The sequence below is a fragment of the Diorhabda sublineata genome, chromosome 8 (assembly GCF_026230105.1).
Source record: "Diorhabda sublineata isolate icDioSubl1.1 chromosome 8, icDioSubl1.1, whole genome shotgun sequence".
NCBI classification, from domain to species: Eukaryota; Metazoa; Arthropoda; class Insecta; order Coleoptera; family Chrysomelidae; genus Diorhabda; species Diorhabda sublineata.
The window spans coordinates 5,777,952-5,797,568 of record NC_079481.1 but is presented as its reverse complement, the minus strand read 5'-3'; the positions used below and the strand labels follow the sequence as shown (position 1 = coordinate 5,797,568).

Genomic DNA, 19,617 nt, shown 5'->3' with positions numbered 1-19,617 from the left:
CAAATAAATTCACAAACCTTAAGACAGAAGCATTTGCTTACCCCACGGGGGCATGGGCATCAACTGATTTTGACAATTTGTTAGATAGCTGATAATTTTTTTATGAAGCTCCCGTTTTTCTTTTTATTAAATCCACTGTGAAAACTAAAAGTTTCATAACGAGAAAATAACAACACGTTCGAAAAAAATATATTTTTAATAAAGATCTAAAGTTAAAAAAAGAAATTCATCAAAATACAAACAAGTTCAAGAAATCAAAAAACTAAAGAAATTTCTCTTTTTAGTTTCATACTTAATTGTATTTGCCACTTAAATTTAAATATACATGTAAAAAAATGCTATTTTTCTTTGTATTTCACAAAAACACTTTTCACAGTCAATTTTTTTAAAAATGTAACATTTATATATAAATATATTTATAGTCATTACACCAGCATGGTATTTCCAATAAAATGTTTATATAAGTTATTCATAATGGATTTTCTTTGATAAATAACTTCCCTCTTACAAAACGGGGAAAAAATACTTGGACATTCATATTTAACATTTTCTTCACATGATGCCCCCTTTGTTTCATCGTTATCAGAAAATTTAAATACACTTTCCGAGTTCACTAAAAAAAAATCAGGAAAAGACTGTTTTGGTATCTCATCGCACGTTTTGTTTTTACTCAAACAAGTAATATATTTTAAGAAAACTTATTAATTTACCACCAAATTGTGTGTATCTGTAAAAGTTTATTATATAATTAAATGATATACTTACAACAATAAAACCCCATAAATAAACACGTTCTATGTACAGAATTAATATAGTATTCACTATTTTTAACAAACGCTTTTATATCGAAATGAGCAACGGAACGGTTCGGTAAATATGGCCAATGTGAGAGATTTTCAAAATATTCCGTGGAGTATTTCCAGTGCTCATAGTTGCCACTTTCATCTAATATACTGAAATCTGTACTGTAAATTTTAATTACTCATTAATAATCATTAAAAACCTACTATATATTCGATTAAATTAAATTATATGTTGATAACTTACATTGTAGGGTTCAGATACTTCATATTACTAAAATCGGCAACAAATTCCCATGGTTTATTAGGATGTACTTTTGGTAGGAATATATACGCTTTATATTCATAAGTTTGCTTTCGAAATAACAAATATATTATAAATAAACTTATAATTAAACCTATCGCTCTGTATTTTTTTATTTGCAATTTGGACATTTTCTATTTACTTTATCACACTACGGTAACCAAATACACTATAAATTCACATGAAAATGTTTCTTTCAATACTCTATAATTATACTAACAAATTATATTCATATCCCGGTTGAAATTATTGCCTGGTTAAAATAGAATGTTATAAACAAATCGGAAACTGTTTATCTAATGAAAATAGGATGCAAAGATAAACAGACTTTCAGATTGTATAAAATGGAGAGTTAAATATATACATGTACATCAGTACATCTTTTAAAAAATAAGTATTGAGTAAATCAGAGTAGAGAGTATCATCAAAATAAAAAGTTATATTTAAGATGATTCGTTGTCATAGAAACAGGGATCCTCAAATGTATAGTCTGTGATATGCATATCTTCAACATATAATCTTTATGAGAGTTATCTGTCGACATGAGATTTTGTTGATAAATATAGATATTCACTCATTCGTAAAGGCCAGTACAATCGAGTTTCCTGTCATCTGTCCAAGATTGGTTTCGACCAATGAGGGTTACGGCGTTTAAATTTGCCACTGATATACAACTCCAAAAATGCCGATATGGGATTGGAGATTTTAACGCCTGCTTATTTACTGAATAAATAATAATTATTGTGATGAATAGGTTACTTCTTTAGGTAACGTCTATTCGTCAGAAGATAGAGAAAGAGTATCAGTATACCACTCACTGTCTCCTTCTAATCGCCAATAAAATCAAAACATGTTACTTTTATTCTTTGTCCTTACTACCACTCGAAACTTCGACGTCATGCCGATCCAATCAGAATAGAGTAGAGAGATATATAGAGGGGTACACCGATGTTCTTTCTCTCCCTATCATCAGTGCGGATCCACTTGAACAAGCTAATATACTCCGCTTTTTGTATCTTCGATATAAACTTTATGGTAATAACAAATTTGGACAGTTTAGAATATCACCTACCTGTGTACTGAAATCTGAAGGAAATGATGTGGGAATTCAAAAATTGATGACGAATAACATTGACAGTAATGACTCATTTTTATTACTCTAGCGTCTCAATTGGTAGGTGGCAGAAATAAATTTGTGTTGCCAAGGTTTGCATACAAGTTGATCTTCTTTTTGGTATGTTCTGTATTTTCAAATAAAAGTGAAAATATGGAGTCTAAAAAATTAAATCTTATTGTATTTGATTTAGGTGAGTATAATTTCAGATCACTTTTTTAGGTTATCAAATATTTTTTATTATACAATAATCGATTTTAGATTATACCCTGTGGCCTTTTTGGGTAGATACCCATGTAACACCACCTTTCCAAAAAAAGTAAGTAGTTTCATCAATCTCATATAATTATTTTCATCATGAAAAATTATTATATTGTTTGCTTAGAAATAGAATGTTTATTGCTATTGTGATTATTTATATAATGCCATTTCTAGGAGTAACTTCCTTTTTACAGTGCCAGTGGTCACATTGTGGATAGGAACAATAGAAAGATAGAATGTTATCCGGAAGTTTCAGAAGTTTTAAACGAATTACATGATGAGGGTTATACATTGGCAGTAGCTTCCAGAACTTCAGAAATAAAAGGTGCAAAACAACTAATACAACTTTTTGGATGGGATAAATATTTTAAGTACTTGGAAATATTTCCTGGTCAAAAAACAAAACATTTCAACAAGTATGTATTAAATGCTATATTTGTTTTTCAATTAAATTTCATCATTTTTCAGCATCAAGAGTCAGTCTGGAGTTCAATATAACGAAATGATATTTTTTGATGATGAATCGCGAAATATTGTTGATGTTGGTGGTATAGGAGTTACATCAATACTCGTAACAGATGGTGTTAATAGAAAAATTGTAGAAGAAGGAATAAGACGATTTGCAAGGAAAAAATAATGTACAAGTTACTTTAATTTGAATAAATATTGTTATTTTCTTCTTATTTATTAAAACAGTTTTTAAACACTAAATGGTGCTTAGAATTTGTATGCAAGGAGTATCTTACTATGAAATTTATTTTTACATTAAAACTTAATAGATGTATCACTAAGCTATTCACATACATTTGATGCACTAATTTATTTGAATACACTGTTTGATCAATTATTTGCTGACACTATGGTAGCTAGAGCCTTATTTAAATAGTATTATTATATTCCAGAATGTTTGGTTACTAGAAGTCTCTGGCTTGCTGCAAACCATTAAGAGGCCTCATAAATTGTCCCTATAAAAACGATGACAACATAATGTAAACTGGTTAGGGACAAAAACAATACAAAGGGAGTAGCCGCTATGTAAAAAAACCGATTTAAATAAATATGCCTTCAAGGAAATACCAGAATTGGAATTATAAACATGCTTAAAAATCTCTAAGTACAAAAAAATCACCAAAATATATATAAATAAATGGACTGGCGCGAGAAAACACAAGCCTGCTACATATTTTAAAGCAAATCTTGGTTTATGTATAGTTTTTCACAAACGGCTTGTTACAGAAATAGAAATTAAGTTTTCTTAAAATTTAATTTTTTGACGATTTTATTGACGCCTGAAAAACAGGCTTGAAAATCACAAAGGACTGATATGTGAAAACACAATGTTGCTACATCTTGGTTATATCAAGTTTATCACAAACAACAAAAGATTTGTTACAGAAACTCAAATGAACAAAAATTGTATCAAGGCTTCAAACAGTTGGTTTTATTGAATTGTAATTATTTGGGGGGGTATAATGAAAAGACTTGTACGTTGGATTTTATATATTTTATTAAACTTCTTTGTTTTCTTCCTCAACATTTTTATCTATAACTTTGAAATGTCCTAAGCTTTGTTTTATCCATTCAATCCACATATCATCTACTAGTTTACTTAAAGTAACTTCTTGGAAAACATCACTTCTGCCCACCTCAACAAAGCCCATATCATTAAACATTTTTATACTGATATCATTTTGGTAAGAAATTTTTACAATGTACTGTTTTACTCCCAAGTAATCAATTCCATACATGAACATGAGCAATGTAGCTTCCCAACCACATTTTCTTTTTCTGGCCCATTCTTCTGCAATCATTATTTCCGCTTCTGCACAGATCCTATCGTCTGCGTTTGCAAAAAATAAATTTGTATCACCAATCATAGAATCTAAAATAAAGTTTTATTACTGGATATTTCAAACATTTTTACTAATCACTTCACCAATTTCATTTTGGGTTTCTTCATATTTAGCTTTATCCAGAATTATAAAAGTCAATTCTAAAAAAGAAAAAAATTAATAATTTTTTAAATTTTTGTTTGAAAAATAGAGATCTAACTATTTTCATCCCTAAGCCAAGATTTTTGCATTTCGTATTCTTCCTCCAGCGTCAGGGGTTCTGAAGCAGTTAGCTGCTGTAAGGATTCTGATTTCATCCATTCATGATACCTAAAATTGCGTAAATCAAAACTTTTGTTCACTTACGAATTCATTGTTTACTTTAAAACGTGCTTTTTCTTATATGGTACTAAAATAACTCGTTGGCACTGAATTATTGTATATTTGTTTATAAGCATTATAACACAATTTGGATTTAATTATACTTATTTTAGTTTGATAAACTTTATCTTCTTCTCTACGAAATTTCTATGTGAACGTTGTTTATATGTCATAATCAGCCATTTGTATACATAGAAACAGAATAATTATAACATCATAAGTAACTCCATTGTTTATTAAAAAAAGTAGAAGAGAAAATCATAATATGATATTATAGCATTTTAAAACTCTTATTATTATTAAATTTAAGCAAAATGGGACGACGTTCTATTAATACCACTAAAAGTGGTAAATATATGAACCCAACAGATCAAGCAAGTAAGTATATTTATTGTATTTTCGCATAATTTTTCAACTATAATCCATTTTAGGAAAAGAAGCTAGAAAACAAGAATTAAAGAAAAACAAGAAACAGAGGCAGATGGTTAGAGCAGCAGTTTTAAAAGGAAAAGACCCCCAGCAAATATTAGAAGAAATGGAAAAAATTGACCAGATGGGTTAGTATATTAATGAAACTTGATTATTATCATATACTATTAGATAAATACTTTCAGAATTTAACGTTAATCAGCCGTCTCCATTGAATGAGAAAGTTCTGAAAGATAAGAGGAAAAAACTTAGAGATACTTTAGAAAGGGTTCTTAGTATGTATGTAAGTATTAGGTATACTTAATTAACTAACTATTTTAAGCCCAAAAGGTAAAAACTATTATACTTGAGTACGACAGGTGGTGCCTACCATGTGGAGATATCTAGATATTGATCTCGAACTTCTGTAGGTTGTGTTATTTGGGAAAGACGTGCCTTGGTAGCTGATTCCATAGTATTGCACTTCTCCAAAGAAAGGAGTCCCTATAATTTGATGTTCTGAGAGTCTGAGGCGAACTAAAAATCAAGGTTAGGACAGAGACCTTTCTTCTACATTTTAAGATGTCCAATTTGAGGCCTCTTTTATATGACAGGGAAAAGAGTTTGCATAGCTGACTTGTTAGTTTTGCTGTGCATTTCTTCATTATGATTGGTGGTATTCTATTAGGGCCAGTGGCTTTATTGAGCCTTTGAGAAGTTTCGCCACATCTCAGTCTCGAAATTCTATTTCTAGCTGTGAAGATCCAGCTCCAGGCTGGATGGTAGGTTTCTCCACAAATCAAGAGTTGAATTTGAAGCAAACATGCCACCCAACAAGTCCGCTTTCTGTTTTGTGGTCACTGTGATTGACCCATCTTATCCAGTTGATTATCAATTTGGAATTATTTTTAGTATAAAGATGATCAAGAAAAATGGTCAGATTTGAAGAGAAAACAAAATGAATATGAACAAAAGAGGAATCAATTAGTAACTTTCTATGAATCCGTTAAAAGTGCTCAACAAGTAACTGTAGATGAGATTCCTTTACCTCAATTGCCACAACAACAGCCTGCAATAGCAAATATTCCTGCTCAAATTCCCCTACCCACAGCAGAAAGGAAACAGGAGCATACTATATATTCTATAGCAACAGCCCTCAAGTTACAAGCATTAGTAAGTATTGATGTTTTTGTATAAGAATTGAACTCAATATTTTATTTTTTTAAGGGCCAACCTGTTAGAGAACCACCAGGTTGTCCCCCTGGACCACCCCCTGACATAAATGAAGAGGGAGAAGTTGAGGAATTCGGAGCTAAATTAACTGAAGAAATAAAAGATTCAGACATAGAAGGTGTTGAAATAGATGAACCATCAACAGTAAAACCAACATCATTACAACAAAAAATGGTTGCCCTTTCTGGTCAAAATGTTGATGATTTTATGAAAGAAATGGAAACTGTACAGAAAAAAATTGAGTTACAAAGAACCGAAGATAGGACAAAGTTAACAGTGCATATTGAACCTTTAGTGCCACCAGGTGAATCCTTAACAAACTGTTTTATTATCAATATTATTAGTAATTGCAAAACTTATAGGTACAGAAATACCCGTTATTCCTTCTCAAGCTCCTACTGCCCCACCACCACATCTGTTTCCTGGTAATATAAGATTACCTCCTGGTCCACCTCCTGGAAGACCACTAATGCCTCCAGGACCACCACCAGGTTTACCACCTCGTTTACCAATTAGGCTGCCACAAGTTGCTCCAAGAATTATTAGATTACCTGGACCTCCACAAATTATGCAACCGAATGTTTTATCAGCAGCGCCTCAACTCATTAATAGGTAAGTTTTATAAGCACGACTTGAACCTCTCAGGAGATTGAAGGAGGAAGTGGAAAATAAAAGGGCACAAATAACATTCAGTTTGAAAAAGAACCAATATCCATCAGTCATTATCAATAATGTAAAAGTACCAGAACACATTCAGTTCGTTATCTTAGAATACACCTGGATTCAAAGCTAAACCGGAAAGAGTACATAGTCAAAAAGAGGAAACAAAATGATTTACGTTTCAAAGAATTAATTTGGAGATTAGGAAAAACATACAAATTAACTATGGACAACAAGATCTTAATTTATAAGACTGTGATAAAACCAATATGGATTTAGGGCATAGAACTTTGGGATTGTGCCAGTAAATCATATATCACTATCCTCCAGAGGTCTCAATCCAAAATACTTCGTGCAATGGTTAAAGCATTTTGGTACAAAGATCTTGGCATACATACATCACAGAAAAAATATAGAACCATTGTAGCTAACATCACGATCAACTAGAGGATGCACTAATACAACCATTATTAGTACCCCAAAGAGATAGACTATCTTATATATCTTAAATGAAAAAAATTGAAGAACTTGGAAATACTGAGTTCTATGCCAGCAAATTAGCTTATATATAATTCTTTATTCTTATTAAAATAAATATTTCTAAAATACTAATTAATTGGTATAGATTCTGACGCGTCTCCTGTTTCAGATCCGATTCCAATAAACATGGTGCAACAATTTCAGCTAAACCACAAATTAGGAACCTTAGCGCTGACGTCACTAGATTCGTTCCTTCGGCATTAAGAGTTAAAAGAGAGGATAAGAAGCCATCCAAGAATCCCAGTATTCTTGCTAGAGAAATGAAACAAAAAGAATTCAATATGCACCAGAACGCTTTAGCTGGACATACAAAAGACGATGCTTACAAACAATTTATGCAAGAGATGGAGAATTTATTGTAATTATCTCATATTCTGAGAGTGTATTATGAAATATATACATAAAATTTACTGATACTTCATATATTTGCAAAATAGCAACTTTTGTACAGTGAAAAAATTTGAATTAGTGGCGAGACACTATTAAAAATTAATTTTTTACAAAAGAAATCGTAAGTCCTTATGCAATAAACAAATTCTCACAAAGTATGAATTATTCCTCGCTTTTGGTACATGTGAATCAATAATCAAGAGTTGATTGTGGATGTAGGTGTACAGATCCATCAACATAGGGGTTTTAAATGATATAATTTTACTTACAACACTTTATTTTACACTAACAGAAGCTTGATTCCCAGTTAATACAAAATAAAGTGTTTATTTACTCAATTTCAAAGGGCATATTTCATCCACGCCTAATTACGCCACTGCTTTTGTCAAATGCCTAAGAAAGAATTGACAATGATTCAATAAATGTGGGGTGTATTAATATAAATGAAAATACGACATTTTTAAAAAAAATTTATTGCTGAGCAAATATGAAAAACTATAAATACGTTTTATATATATTTGTAATTGATTTCAGAATCGTTTGTGGTAAGTTTATACAATTCCGAAATAAATATTTTAAAAATATTTATTTATACAAGGTGGTCTAGAATTACATATTTTTTTTTTCAAATTGAATAATAAGGGAGGTATGTTTGGGGGTATTTTTTTAAATAACCGACAAAAAGTTTTGTTTTCTGTTGTTTATTTTTTGGGATGTTCATAAGACGTTAGGATGATTAATTTTATGCCACTGAAATGTATCTTCCTGCTAACCAATGATAGTTGACCATATAAAACTACTTTGTAAAAAACAATTCGACGAATGTCAAACTATTAAAAACCTCGTATCTGATGTACAAGCCGCCTTAAATACTAAATTATATTGTACATAAAAGCTATAAATAATTATATTTATGGTCGTTAGAGTCACATCAGTATAAAAGTAATTTATTTGATACGTTAAGGAACTAGTACCGGTTATAATTTTCAAAAAATTTATTTTTTTACATTTTTCGAATCCTTTCATAGTGAAATTCGAAATAATGAGAAAATAATAGTTCGAGTGCGCACGCGTTTTCAGTGCTCTACAATCGACAGATTTTTTAAATTATTTGATTTGTTGTATTTTACTGTAATTTACTAAAAAATTGTAAAGAAATTTAAAAAAATTGCCATGGAACAACTTTTTTTCAACGGCCGCCATTTTGTTTGTTTTATTCAATTTTTTTTATTCAAAGGAGGTAAATTACGATAAAAGCTACCTTCCTCTTTACAAACCTTTTTGAACTTTTTCATTTATATTTACCAATTCGAGATTATCTTTTTTTGTAACACTATTATATAATAAAGGAAACGAGAGAAAACAATATTTAATTATGCGTATTAACCCCTTAATGGAACTTCAAGTGTCTAAGGGACACTTGGAATCGCTTAACTATGACGTTGGTTCCAAGAGGTTGTATCTCTGTCTGGGTTACATTCGTGCCATGTTGCCTAACTCTAAATAGGAAATTATTTGATGTAAAATATATGTTAATTTTCGAGTTTGAATAATTGAAAATTTTTCTAAAGATAAAACACTGAGAAAACAATGTTTGAAATATACCACCCAGTACTATTTCTACAGTATGAGGTGGTAATATAGAATTATTTATCCAAACGTCTTATAAACCCTGTAATCAATACAGTTCTGAAGATATTTGACACAATAAGGTTCTCAACGCATCCTTCGAATGGGTTATAAAAAATAGTATCCTAGTTTAAGTAGTTGATGTATTTAATTCTGGACCATCTTGTATGCATTTTAAATATAAGCCACCTTGAAGAATATGTATGATCTTTCGATTTGATTAATGGTGCGCTTCTATAACGCCATATTTGAATACAAAATAAATAAAAACTAATACTAGCGACAATACATGCATTTACGACTTTATTATAAACATTAATATAATTTGTTTCATTGTATCGAAATGAATTTTGAAAGAAAAAAAAAATTATTCGTGTGAGCAAAAGGACCTTTTTTTAATATTGAAATGGGGTTTCAAGTTGCCCATTGGTCTTTAGGCAACAAATAATTTTGAGAAAAACTAGTTGGGTTAGTTTATTTTAAATAAAATTATCATTACAATAAACAAATTTTGTTTATTTCCTGGCTTTATTTTCAACAAAAAAAAACAGAAATAGTAACATATGGGTCTGAAAGGAGCATTTTTTAGTAGAATTCCTAGGTAACCCGAAAAAAAAATTTACTAATTTATATTCTTATTTCCGATCCAGAGATCTTAGAGTTGCTATTGAAAGAAAACTTTACAATTTGGTTTTCGTAAAGTTTTAGCCATGGTGGGTCTTCTGGAGTATGTGACTGGTAGTTGCCATGCGGGCTCTACATTATGTGATTTATCTTGAGCATATGACTGCATCTCCCATGAAGTATAAACTAAAATTCTAGAAGTTCAGTGATACAAATCTTGCTTTGAAGAATGGATATCTTATAGGTTGTACTCTGTGCAATTGGTAAATTACAATAAATTGCTTAAGAGTACCTAATACTCCATGGAGTACCAAAGGGTCAATACTTTTGTTAACGTAAATGACATTCAAGCTACAATGAATAAAAAAATTAGTAATTCTCGCAGTTATCACATTTGCTCTATGTAGGGGTGCAGATCTGAAAACGTTGAGTCCGATGATGGATCGAATTAATGGTTTATTGCTTATTGTTAGTTGAAAAAAAACTACCAAAATCCATTCAATGGATCAGATTTAGCAACATGCGACTTCTAACATCGAAAATAAAAAAAGTGGAACATTTCTGATATTGGGAAGCCTACAATAGAGCTGATATTCAGTAAGAAGTCTTTTAGCTATGGAATCATAGCTAACCAAGGGTAGTACTTTGAAGGGGGTTAATAAAAATTTTATTCACTGCAAAAATTGGTTACACCTCGTATCTCCTCATATATTCCAAGCTTTCGATCACTAATGTTTTATTTTTGATGAAAATTATACACTATTAGTGGCTGAAAAGTTATTGGTCAAAATCAAGTGTATTGGGGTATTCCATAGACATAGGGAGTTGATACCGTTGTATACTTTATTTAAAACTAAGACAGGAATATGAAAAATTAAAATTAGTTACAAAAAGCAATAGATTTTTAAATACCATAAGATTAGGAGCTGATTTGATGTGTGTATGGGTGAAGTAACCAAAAACTTTCATTGTGGGTTATCGTTACAACCTTTTAGTTGTTCCATATTGTTTATTATGAAAAAGATTTCTTCAAGATCAGATTGAAATAATACATAAATTTGTGCTACTAATAGCTCATATTAAAAATACACTCCCATCAAAAAAAAAACATGCTGTAGAAAAATATACACGTCCATTTTTAACTGATGAACCGATCTATTAGATCGGTTCATCAAATGAAATAGAAATATGGTTATAAATATTACAAAATAAAAAGGTTTTTGACTTATCAAGCCAAAAGAGTCTTATAACTAGATAAGATAACAGATTACATTATACATAGTCATCTCAAGAAAACAAGAACGTTTTAAAGCTGTTAATACATTTTTTTTATCAACAAGTTGCAAGTTTGTAGTTTCGATTTTATTTTAACATTCTCAACATTGGAAACAAAAATTCACAAAGCAAAATTTTTCAACTGCAACCCTTTCGATACCACAGGGACATAATCCATTTAGTCATATGTACCTTTTACATACGAATAGGGCTGTTTCAACTATTATTGTTAAAATGTTGAAAATTCATATCTCGAATAAGTCCAGAAGGCGAAAAAACAGAAAAGGGTTAAATATAAATGTGAAACCAAACAGATTTTTGATTTCGTATAAAATCTTTAATGAATTCTAATCCAAATGTAAATAAGAAAAATTTTTTATTTCGCACAACTTGATTCACCGAAACTGTATAATACTCATTATTTCAAAGTCAAATAAACAAACGCTACCTAATGTAAGTAAATTTTCAAAAGTTCCATTTAATATTCGTGAAAATAAACAAAAATCAGATATTTTTTAGTTATAAAAAATAAATATCTTGAATATCTCACAAAAAAAATATAAAAAAGTGTTTATTTAGCTTATTTTTAACTATATTCCAAAAACGGAAAGTTTAAATCAATTATGGAAAAGTAGTCCAGTCGTAAAGGTCAAAATTTGTATAGACCTTTATTTTGGAATTATAAAAATTACCTCAGTCACAAAAATTTGTCATTCACATAACTTTAATACTATTTGGAAAATTGAGAATATTATTAAACATAATAATTAATAAAAAGTTCAAATTATTTATGACCACATATTTTTTATTTTTTAATAGCTAAAAGCTGCGCCTTCTTTGTTCTTTATATCAAAAACGCTTTGATTTATAAAAAAAAATTCATTGTCTAAATTAATTCCCATAAATTTAAATAGTATTAGAGCCAAGGGAAACGAGATAGTTGCAAGATTTTAGTGATATTTGACCATTGTCTCAAGAAGTTATTGAGACAATTTTTGAAAAACCAAAATGAAGTTTTAGGCATATTATGTATAATTCTGAGTTAAAACCTCAAATATTGATCAATAGAGTGAGGTAAACGTTAATAGCACTCCAAAATGTGTAAATATATTAAATAAAATGTATATTGAGAAAAAATAATGGCTCAAACACTATACTTTATGATTCTATAAATTTCACATGATTTTTTGTTAAAAATACTGATATCAACATCAACAATGGATTTAATAAAGTTTAAAATTATTTATAACTTTTTTAAATATAGAATGAAGTATACATCACTTTTTTCTCTTTCCAAAACTATTGATCGGGGATCAAATATTGTGGATAAAATTATAGTAGAAGGGTTTATATCAAATCTTAAATTGAAATTTCTAGATATTCAGACTGTTCCTACAATAACATTTACAATTACATTATCTGGTCCTTCGAGCCTTCCGCAGGTCGTTAATTCCGGATCGAAGGACCAGTAGGTGTAATAGTGAATGTAATAATAGTAAACAATGCATCAGATGTGGAACAATAGATTGGAAACTGACAAAAATTCAGAATATAACCCAATGGGAACAAAAACTACACATTAGGCAACAGATTTTCATCAAAAAAATTGTAAAAAAATCAGCCTTCCGGTACCAATCTGTAAGGACATTCTAAAATATTGAAATATGTACTTTTATAGGACTATTTTATTTATATAGTCCTAGATTGAGATGGTAAAGGTTTATAAGTGCATTCGAAAAATTTGGTGTATCCCCGTTTGCTAGAAATGGGTTGAACATATGTGTTACAGTTTTTCATACATTCCTAGAGCATTGATGGATGCTATTTTTCAAGACAGCTTCAAATAGATCAGCTTTCCACTCACCCAAGCATGGTCTTTGTCAAACTAACCTTTCAAAGGTCGACATATTTGTAAAAGAATTGGGTTTGACAGAAATATAAATATGCTGCAGCTCTTTGTAGAGAATTTATAGGACACTACTTTTCAAGATAGCTTCAAGAAGGATATCTCTCCACTTACTCGGGCATGGTTTTGGTCACACTAACCTTCTAAAGGTCAACATATATGTGAAAAAATTGGGTTTGACAGAAATGTGAATATGCTACAGCTCTTAGCACAGTCCTAGACATTGATGGGACACTACTTTTCAAGGCAGCTATTTTTCTACTTACCCGGGCAATGTTTTGGTCATACTAATCTCTCAAATATCAAATTTGGCAGTGGCTATCCCACATTCTGAACTTTCTAAAAAGAGTGGAATTAATAGATCAACCATAAACACTGAACATACCCAGTGCTCCAATAAGAGAAGGGGACACAATAGATCCTTTGGGATACATCTAATCTGAACACTGAGATTTAGGGTTGTTTGTGGTGAATTTAAAAATTGCAGTTCATTATACAGTATTGGTATAAGGATTAAGGGTTATAATGAGTGGCTATTAGTAAAGAATCTGAACAATACTCAAAAGAAATGAAGAAAAAAATTCCTAAATGTGCATCAAAAGTTATGTAACATCTTCATAGATGACGAATTATTTATTTTGAGTCAAACAGAAGCACTTCGATGCAAATTATTGCCTGTGGCATTACAGATCATGTTAAACTAATAGAGAAGCTCTCCCACAAATATTTGGTACCCTCTGAATTCTTTTTGTTTAGTGGTCAATGATGATCGACACAAGAAGAAACCTTTTTTTCAGATAAGAATAGGGGAAGTATTTCTATAATTGATTCCAACACACGGAAAAGTGTATTATTAATCTTAGTGGAAAATTTTATGAAAAACAAAAAATTTGTTTCATTTGTAAATACTTGTTTAGCCAGAAATATACCTGCTGGCTATTTTGAGGCTTGGTAGACTCTACTGACATGTCACATTTAATGAACTGTTTTTGAAAAAAATAACAAAACCATTTGATTTTCAACGATGATCCCTCACGAAAAATTTTATTTATATGGATATTAATAATAATTGTTGGTGAAACAACAATTACCAGTAAATTTGAGTATTTAAGTGAGTAATCATGTGATATAGGCTTATTATAATGATAATTATTAATACAAGACTAGGTCGATAGAAACATTACTTGTTTATATACAAGTCTTAACTACCTTTGGGAAAATATGTTGATTGAATTTGTATTGGCTCGTTTACGTATCAGCCGTCCGGAAACTGAAAATAAAAAAACTTACTTAATGATGCTACTAGAATTGTGTAAAAATTCATTTCCATATCATATTCTTACCAAATTTGGGGGAGAAAACATAATTGAGACTTGAAATATACACTAAATCACAGTGGTAGTACTTACCAAATAAAATGAAAGTATTCAAATTTTTTTGTATAGCCTACACTGATGACTCTTTTTTATGTACCTATAGTTATAGAAAATAAAATTTCCCTTTATACTAAGGTATTACCCTTTCCTCTTTCCTTTAATTATAAATGTATCATTTGAACTACTGTATCTTGTTTTAAACAATTTTTTGCGGTGTAAAACAAATTTCTCCTTTTAGTTTACAGCGGTGACTTTTTCTTCTTCTTTATAGCAATTACTGTTGAGTCATTTGAACTACTACATATACATATATATATATATATATATATATATATATATATATATATATGTATATATACAAACCAAGAGTGAAATTTATTGAAGGTGTTTGTAAGAACTTTATAAACCGAAAGGAGTTGCTACACGCAAAGGCTTTGGAGTAAACAATTGATATAACATCATCTTTATTAGATACCTTTCTTAGTCTGCTGATTTTTTTTCCTTTTGTCACCACTAGTCAGATTTGTATTATTTTTGTATATAAGTAAATGGTAATATTAAATTACTTACTTGCGGAATCTTGTGGTGTTAGAGGTCTGTTCAAAACTCTTTGTATCACCTCAATCCAATGGTCTCGATCATGTTCACTTTGTGAAGATAAATTATAAATTCTGTCGGGTGTCGTAAGAGAAAAGGAGAATCCTTGATCTTTGACTCCCTGTGAAACTCCTATTCTTATACTGTAACCATCCAGCGTGTGACCTATAAATACGTAAAAAATTCTTCAACTTTGAATGACATCACTTGCTAAAAACTCACCTAAAAATATTTCTCCTTTCGGATAAGCATCTAACGGTTCATCGTGATACATCAACTTCCTATTATCCAATGTAAACCATCTTTTTTTGAATCCGTCAGAGGTTCTTGGACCCGTCTTCCATAACCAACCCTCTTTGGCAAAATCCTCTGTCAAATAATTGACTAAATCGCATTCGCTAGCTGAAGGATATGCCACTTGAAGTCTGTGAAGTTTAGCACATCGAATCGCCATGTACCAATTTACTATTATTTCTGATTCTTCGTGGTATACGTAAATGTGGCGTGTGGTTCCGTCTTTTAAGAAAGTGAGCTGCAAAGAGTTTGGATACCTAAAAATAATCGAGAGTTTATGGTAACTTAGTTTTAATTAATATCAATAGGACTAACCCTATCTTTTCTGGTGCAAACACAACATTTAATTCAGATATTCGAAGTACTGCTTTCGGTTCCTTGTTTTCCCTTACAAAATATTTGAGCGTATCGTCAGCCTCACACAACACAAATTTCCTTGGTTGATATTTGCTGTCTTCTTTTCCGCGTTTCATTAGAAAACCTTGCATATTACCACTGGTATAAATCTGCCTCTCTGGGTGACAAAATTCTTCTCTGTCATATTTAGCTTTTATCCACTGTTCAATCAAACTTCTGAAAAATGTTTAATTATGCCAAAATTATATAAAAGCAACAGCAAATTGCTCAATTGAATTTCATAATAATAATTTTATGTTTATGTATGGCAGGATAATATTATAGAGTCGGTTCTGATAAAATATGACACTTCTAGCATTCTTTCTTTACAAACATACATCCAGACCAAGTCTATCATGGTACTGTTTTCAAATCTACACAAAGTTCAACCAAAACTTTTTGCAATCATATTTGTAATATGTACATATATGTACATATTTGTAATATGATTGCAAAAACTTTTGGTTGTATCTTCATCGTATCATTAGATATATTGGACTTTCTAATCCACAGATCCATGGATATGGTGGATGTAAGCTTGATAAAAAAAATTCTGAACACCGTAATATATACAAGAAATAGTAATAGGCACGATGGATCAATAGCTAATCTTAGGTAGAACAATAGCAATGCAAAATAAAGATAAATGGGTATACTGAGTGATATTGTGGGGATGTTAAAAAAATAAAGGAAGACACTAATTCGTAGATTCATTTTATTAAGACAACTTTAAATGATTGGAATTGGAGATTTTTCCAATCTTAAATAAAATTATGAGTGTGTACATAAAAATCCAAAATATTGGAAGTAAAAACTAATTAAAAAGCATTATTATAGAACTTACTGAGGATCATTTTCTTTTGGTCTCCTATAACAAGGTGGCACCCTTTCTTCATACTTCAATTTAGCTTTTGTATTGCCTACCTCTGTCATACGCTCAACTTGGGAATCTTCCCATCTGTCTAATTTTAGGTGTTTAACTTTACTTATGTGAACACCCATACTTCGATGTACCCCAGAACATCGGGTACAAACAAAAATTCCTATGTTGTATGAAGCCCATTCTGGATCTATTAAACATAATAAATTTGGTTTATTGACTATTTTTATGTACAAGAGAGTAATAAAAACTAATTACTAATCCAAAATTTAGTTCAGTCATTTTAAATTTGCACTGTGCAATCTATTGTGCAAATTTGGAACGGCCACTACACTAAATCGTAAATCGGCCACTACACTAAATCGTAAATCGGTCCTTCAATAGTTAATGAAAAAACATTAATATTTAATTGCTTCAAATCATTTAAAGATAAACATTTATGTAAAAGTGCTGATGACACAGTGGAATTATTTAGTAGTATACTTGGTGTTGAAAAATCTATGATTTATTAAGTTATTGAAAAAGATAAATATGGCGAATTTGAAACATCACGTAAAGCTCCAGGAAAATTGAAATTTCAAATAGAAAATCATTTGGAAAAAAGACTTTGAAAGAAAATATATGAGTTCTGCTTTAGAAAAGAATTTTTGACAGTAGACAAAGCTCTTGTCACAGTTCAGGATAATAAGAATTGAGTCGAAGCACACTAAGGAAACTTTTAAAAGAAATAATTTAGCTGGAAAAAGCATTCCAGAAAATTTATTTTAATAGAAAAAAACGATATTGTAGTATAGAGAAGAAATTGCCTAATTACATGAAATATGGATCAATGGATCAATCAATCAAACATACACCAAATAAATTTTGGCAAGATGAAACTGTTAAGTCAAAGAAAAGGTTTTTCAAAATGTTTAAATCCACCAACAGGTGCAGTCTGATAACAATACACATCGGCAGTTTGAACAGATATCACTAAAATTTTGTTATATGAAAGACTGATCTTAATTTCATACGAGCAATCACCTCCTGAATTTTGTTGAATGAATTTAGAAACACCCTGTATATCATAATTATCTTGACTACAATAAATTATATCGAAAATTATCATTATCACCTTCCAGTACCTTATCTAAAGTACCTATTAAACTTGAAAATATGCAAAAGAAGCATGAAAATAACAAACAATTAATTTGACAAATAACTAAAGCTTAAATATCTCTAGAAATCTATAACCAAAATGTTTAAATTAGTTATAAATTAACGTTTGTGGTTTTTAATTGACCACTAAAACTTTCCAATATTTCAATATTATCCATACTATTTTTAAACAGGTTCATCCCTTATTTAGCTACCACTAAATATGAGACATTATATTCAATTAAATTACTTATTCATTTAAATAATATAATAATTAATTATCAACAGCTTTAATTTTAAAGTTGACAATTTTATTTACTTTTTCATGTTGGTCTATTAATACCTTGTGTTGAGTTTTAAATGTTAAAAAAGAATGTGTTTACTAAGTATTGGTATGTGATAAGCATGCTACAATAAAAAAAGATTACAACTGTTTACAAATCTTGTTAGTTTTCATACAACTACGATTCATTGTTCAACAAAGTGTGCTACTCAAATGATAGGATAATATATTTAGTAAAGTTAGTTTTAAAATTGTTCTAAATTGATTCAGTCTGAATAGGAATTCCTATTTCATTTAATATCCACTATAAATTATTTGGAATAAATCGGAACATACAAATCAGTAAATAAATCAGAATAATAAAATGATTCTAGATTTTGAATCATTTAAAAATTGTTCACAGATAAAATATAATAGAAGATAAGGAATATTCATTGGACGTGTTTTTATTTAGAGTGAAACAGTTGTGGGTCAGTAATCGTTCACACAGAACTGGTGCCGACTTCCAGTAAACACAATAAATGTTACTTCCTGGAAAAACAAAAACATAGTTCTTCCCAGAAATGTGGCAGTAAACAGTTTTGGTGTTAACAACAAGATTAAATTGAGAGTTAATAACTTCAACATACATTTTAATTAAAAAAATTAGTGTATTATAATTGTATTAAATAGCATAATAGCAAATAAACATTTGTTTATTTGTGATAGATGTATGCATGTCATGCCTGTAACGGAGGAAAAAATAAAATGCGTTCTTACTTTTAGCTTCACAATCCACACAAACACTATTTCCCGGGTATTTTAATAGTTCACTTAAAAATTTTTCGTTTCTATCAACCATCTTATCATTTTATACGAAATACTTAATTTTAAAAACACAAGGCAACTACAACAAACCATAAACCATCACCATTTTTGTCAATTCTTCTGCGCACTGTAGTCAAATTTAAACTGTTGAAGAAATTCAAAATCTTATTAAAACCATTCACGTTTTCAATTATTATGCGAACCACAATAGTCACGAAAAATTCTTCACAATTCGCTTAATTGCTAAAGTTTATCACACAGACTGTTATTGATAGGAGTAATCACACAATTTACCGATTTGAAATTTCATAAATCTCGTTTATTGCATCTTTCTCGATGAATTCGGCAATATGAGGCCTCCCACCCATTTATGCCGCTTTTTACTTAAGCCGATTTCACAGTTGAGTCTTGCAGGTTGCTGACTTTTGATTCACGTGATTTAAAGTCAAATAAATCCTTCAATTTAAATATAAATGTCACTATTCAGTAT

The 19,617-nt window shown here is 30.0% G+C and overlaps 5 protein-coding genes across 6 annotated transcripts; 2 read left to right on the top strand and 3 right to left on the bottom strand.

Moving 5' to 3' along the window:
- Positions 1 to 176: 176 nt before the first annotated feature.
- LOC130448401 (uncharacterized) lies at positions 177 to 1,690 on the bottom strand. Its single transcript, XM_056785772.1, has 3 exons — positions 1,048 to 1,690; positions 766 to 965; positions 177 to 613 (listed from the first exon to the last, which is right to left on the bottom strand). The coding sequence occupies exons 1-3, from the start codon at positions 1,233 to 1,235 to the stop codon at positions 426 to 428; spliced, it is 576 nt and encodes a 191-aa protein (XP_056641750.1). The 5' UTR covers positions 1,236 to 1,690; the 3' UTR covers positions 177 to 425.
- Positions 1,691 to 1,953: 263 nt separating this feature from the next.
- Positions 1,954 to 3,213, top strand: LOC130448400 (magnesium-dependent phosphatase 1-like). Its single transcript, XM_056785771.1, has 4 exons — positions 1,954 to 2,411; positions 2,480 to 2,537; positions 2,674 to 2,895; positions 2,948 to 3,213. The coding sequence occupies exons 1-4, from the start codon at positions 2,372 to 2,374 to the stop codon at positions 3,114 to 3,116; spliced, it is 489 nt and encodes a 162-aa protein (XP_056641749.1). The 5' UTR covers positions 1,954 to 2,371; the 3' UTR covers positions 3,117 to 3,213.
- Positions 3,214 to 3,968: 755 nt separating this feature from the next.
- LOC130448399 (N-acetyltransferase 9-like protein) lies at positions 3,969 to 4,825 on the bottom strand. 2 transcript variants are annotated; one of them, XM_056785769.1, is made up of 4 exons: positions 4,693 to 4,825; positions 4,532 to 4,641; positions 4,416 to 4,472; positions 3,969 to 4,361 (listed from the first exon to the last, which is right to left on the bottom strand). In XM_056785769.1, exons 1-4 carry the CDS (start codon positions 4,767 to 4,769, stop codon positions 3,988 to 3,990), a joined length of 618 nt encoding a protein of 205 aa, XP_056641747.1. In that variant the 5' UTR covers positions 4,770 to 4,825; the 3' UTR covers positions 3,969 to 3,987. The 2 variants fall into 2 exon arrangements, with proteins under 2 accessions (XP_056641747.1, XP_056641748.1); XM_056785770.1 differs by having other exon boundaries at positions 4,705 to 4,821.
- On the top strand, positions 4,819 to 10,068 carry LOC130448397 (WW domain-binding protein 11). Its single transcript, XM_056785767.1, has 7 exons — positions 4,819 to 5,070; positions 5,124 to 5,249; positions 5,307 to 5,404; positions 6,013 to 6,273; positions 6,328 to 6,637; positions 6,696 to 6,945; positions 7,643 to 10,068. The coding sequence occupies exons 1-7, from the start codon at positions 5,007 to 5,009 to the stop codon at positions 7,893 to 7,895; spliced, it is 1,362 nt and encodes a 453-aa protein (XP_056641745.1). The 5' UTR covers positions 4,819 to 5,006; the 3' UTR covers positions 7,896 to 10,068.
- Positions 8,381 to 19,557, bottom strand: LOC130448398 (arf-GAP with dual PH domain-containing protein 1-like). The gene is made up of 6 exons (XM_056785768.1): positions 19,080 to 19,557; positions 16,865 to 17,090; positions 15,940 to 16,197; positions 15,553 to 15,881; positions 15,304 to 15,495; positions 8,381 to 14,627 (listed from the first exon to the last, which is right to left on the bottom strand). Exons 1-6 carry the CDS (start codon positions 19,159 to 19,161, stop codon positions 14,563 to 14,565), a joined length of 1,152 nt encoding a protein of 383 aa, XP_056641746.1. The 5' UTR covers positions 19,162 to 19,557; the 3' UTR covers positions 8,381 to 14,562.
- Positions 19,558 to 19,617: the final 60 nt, after the last annotated feature.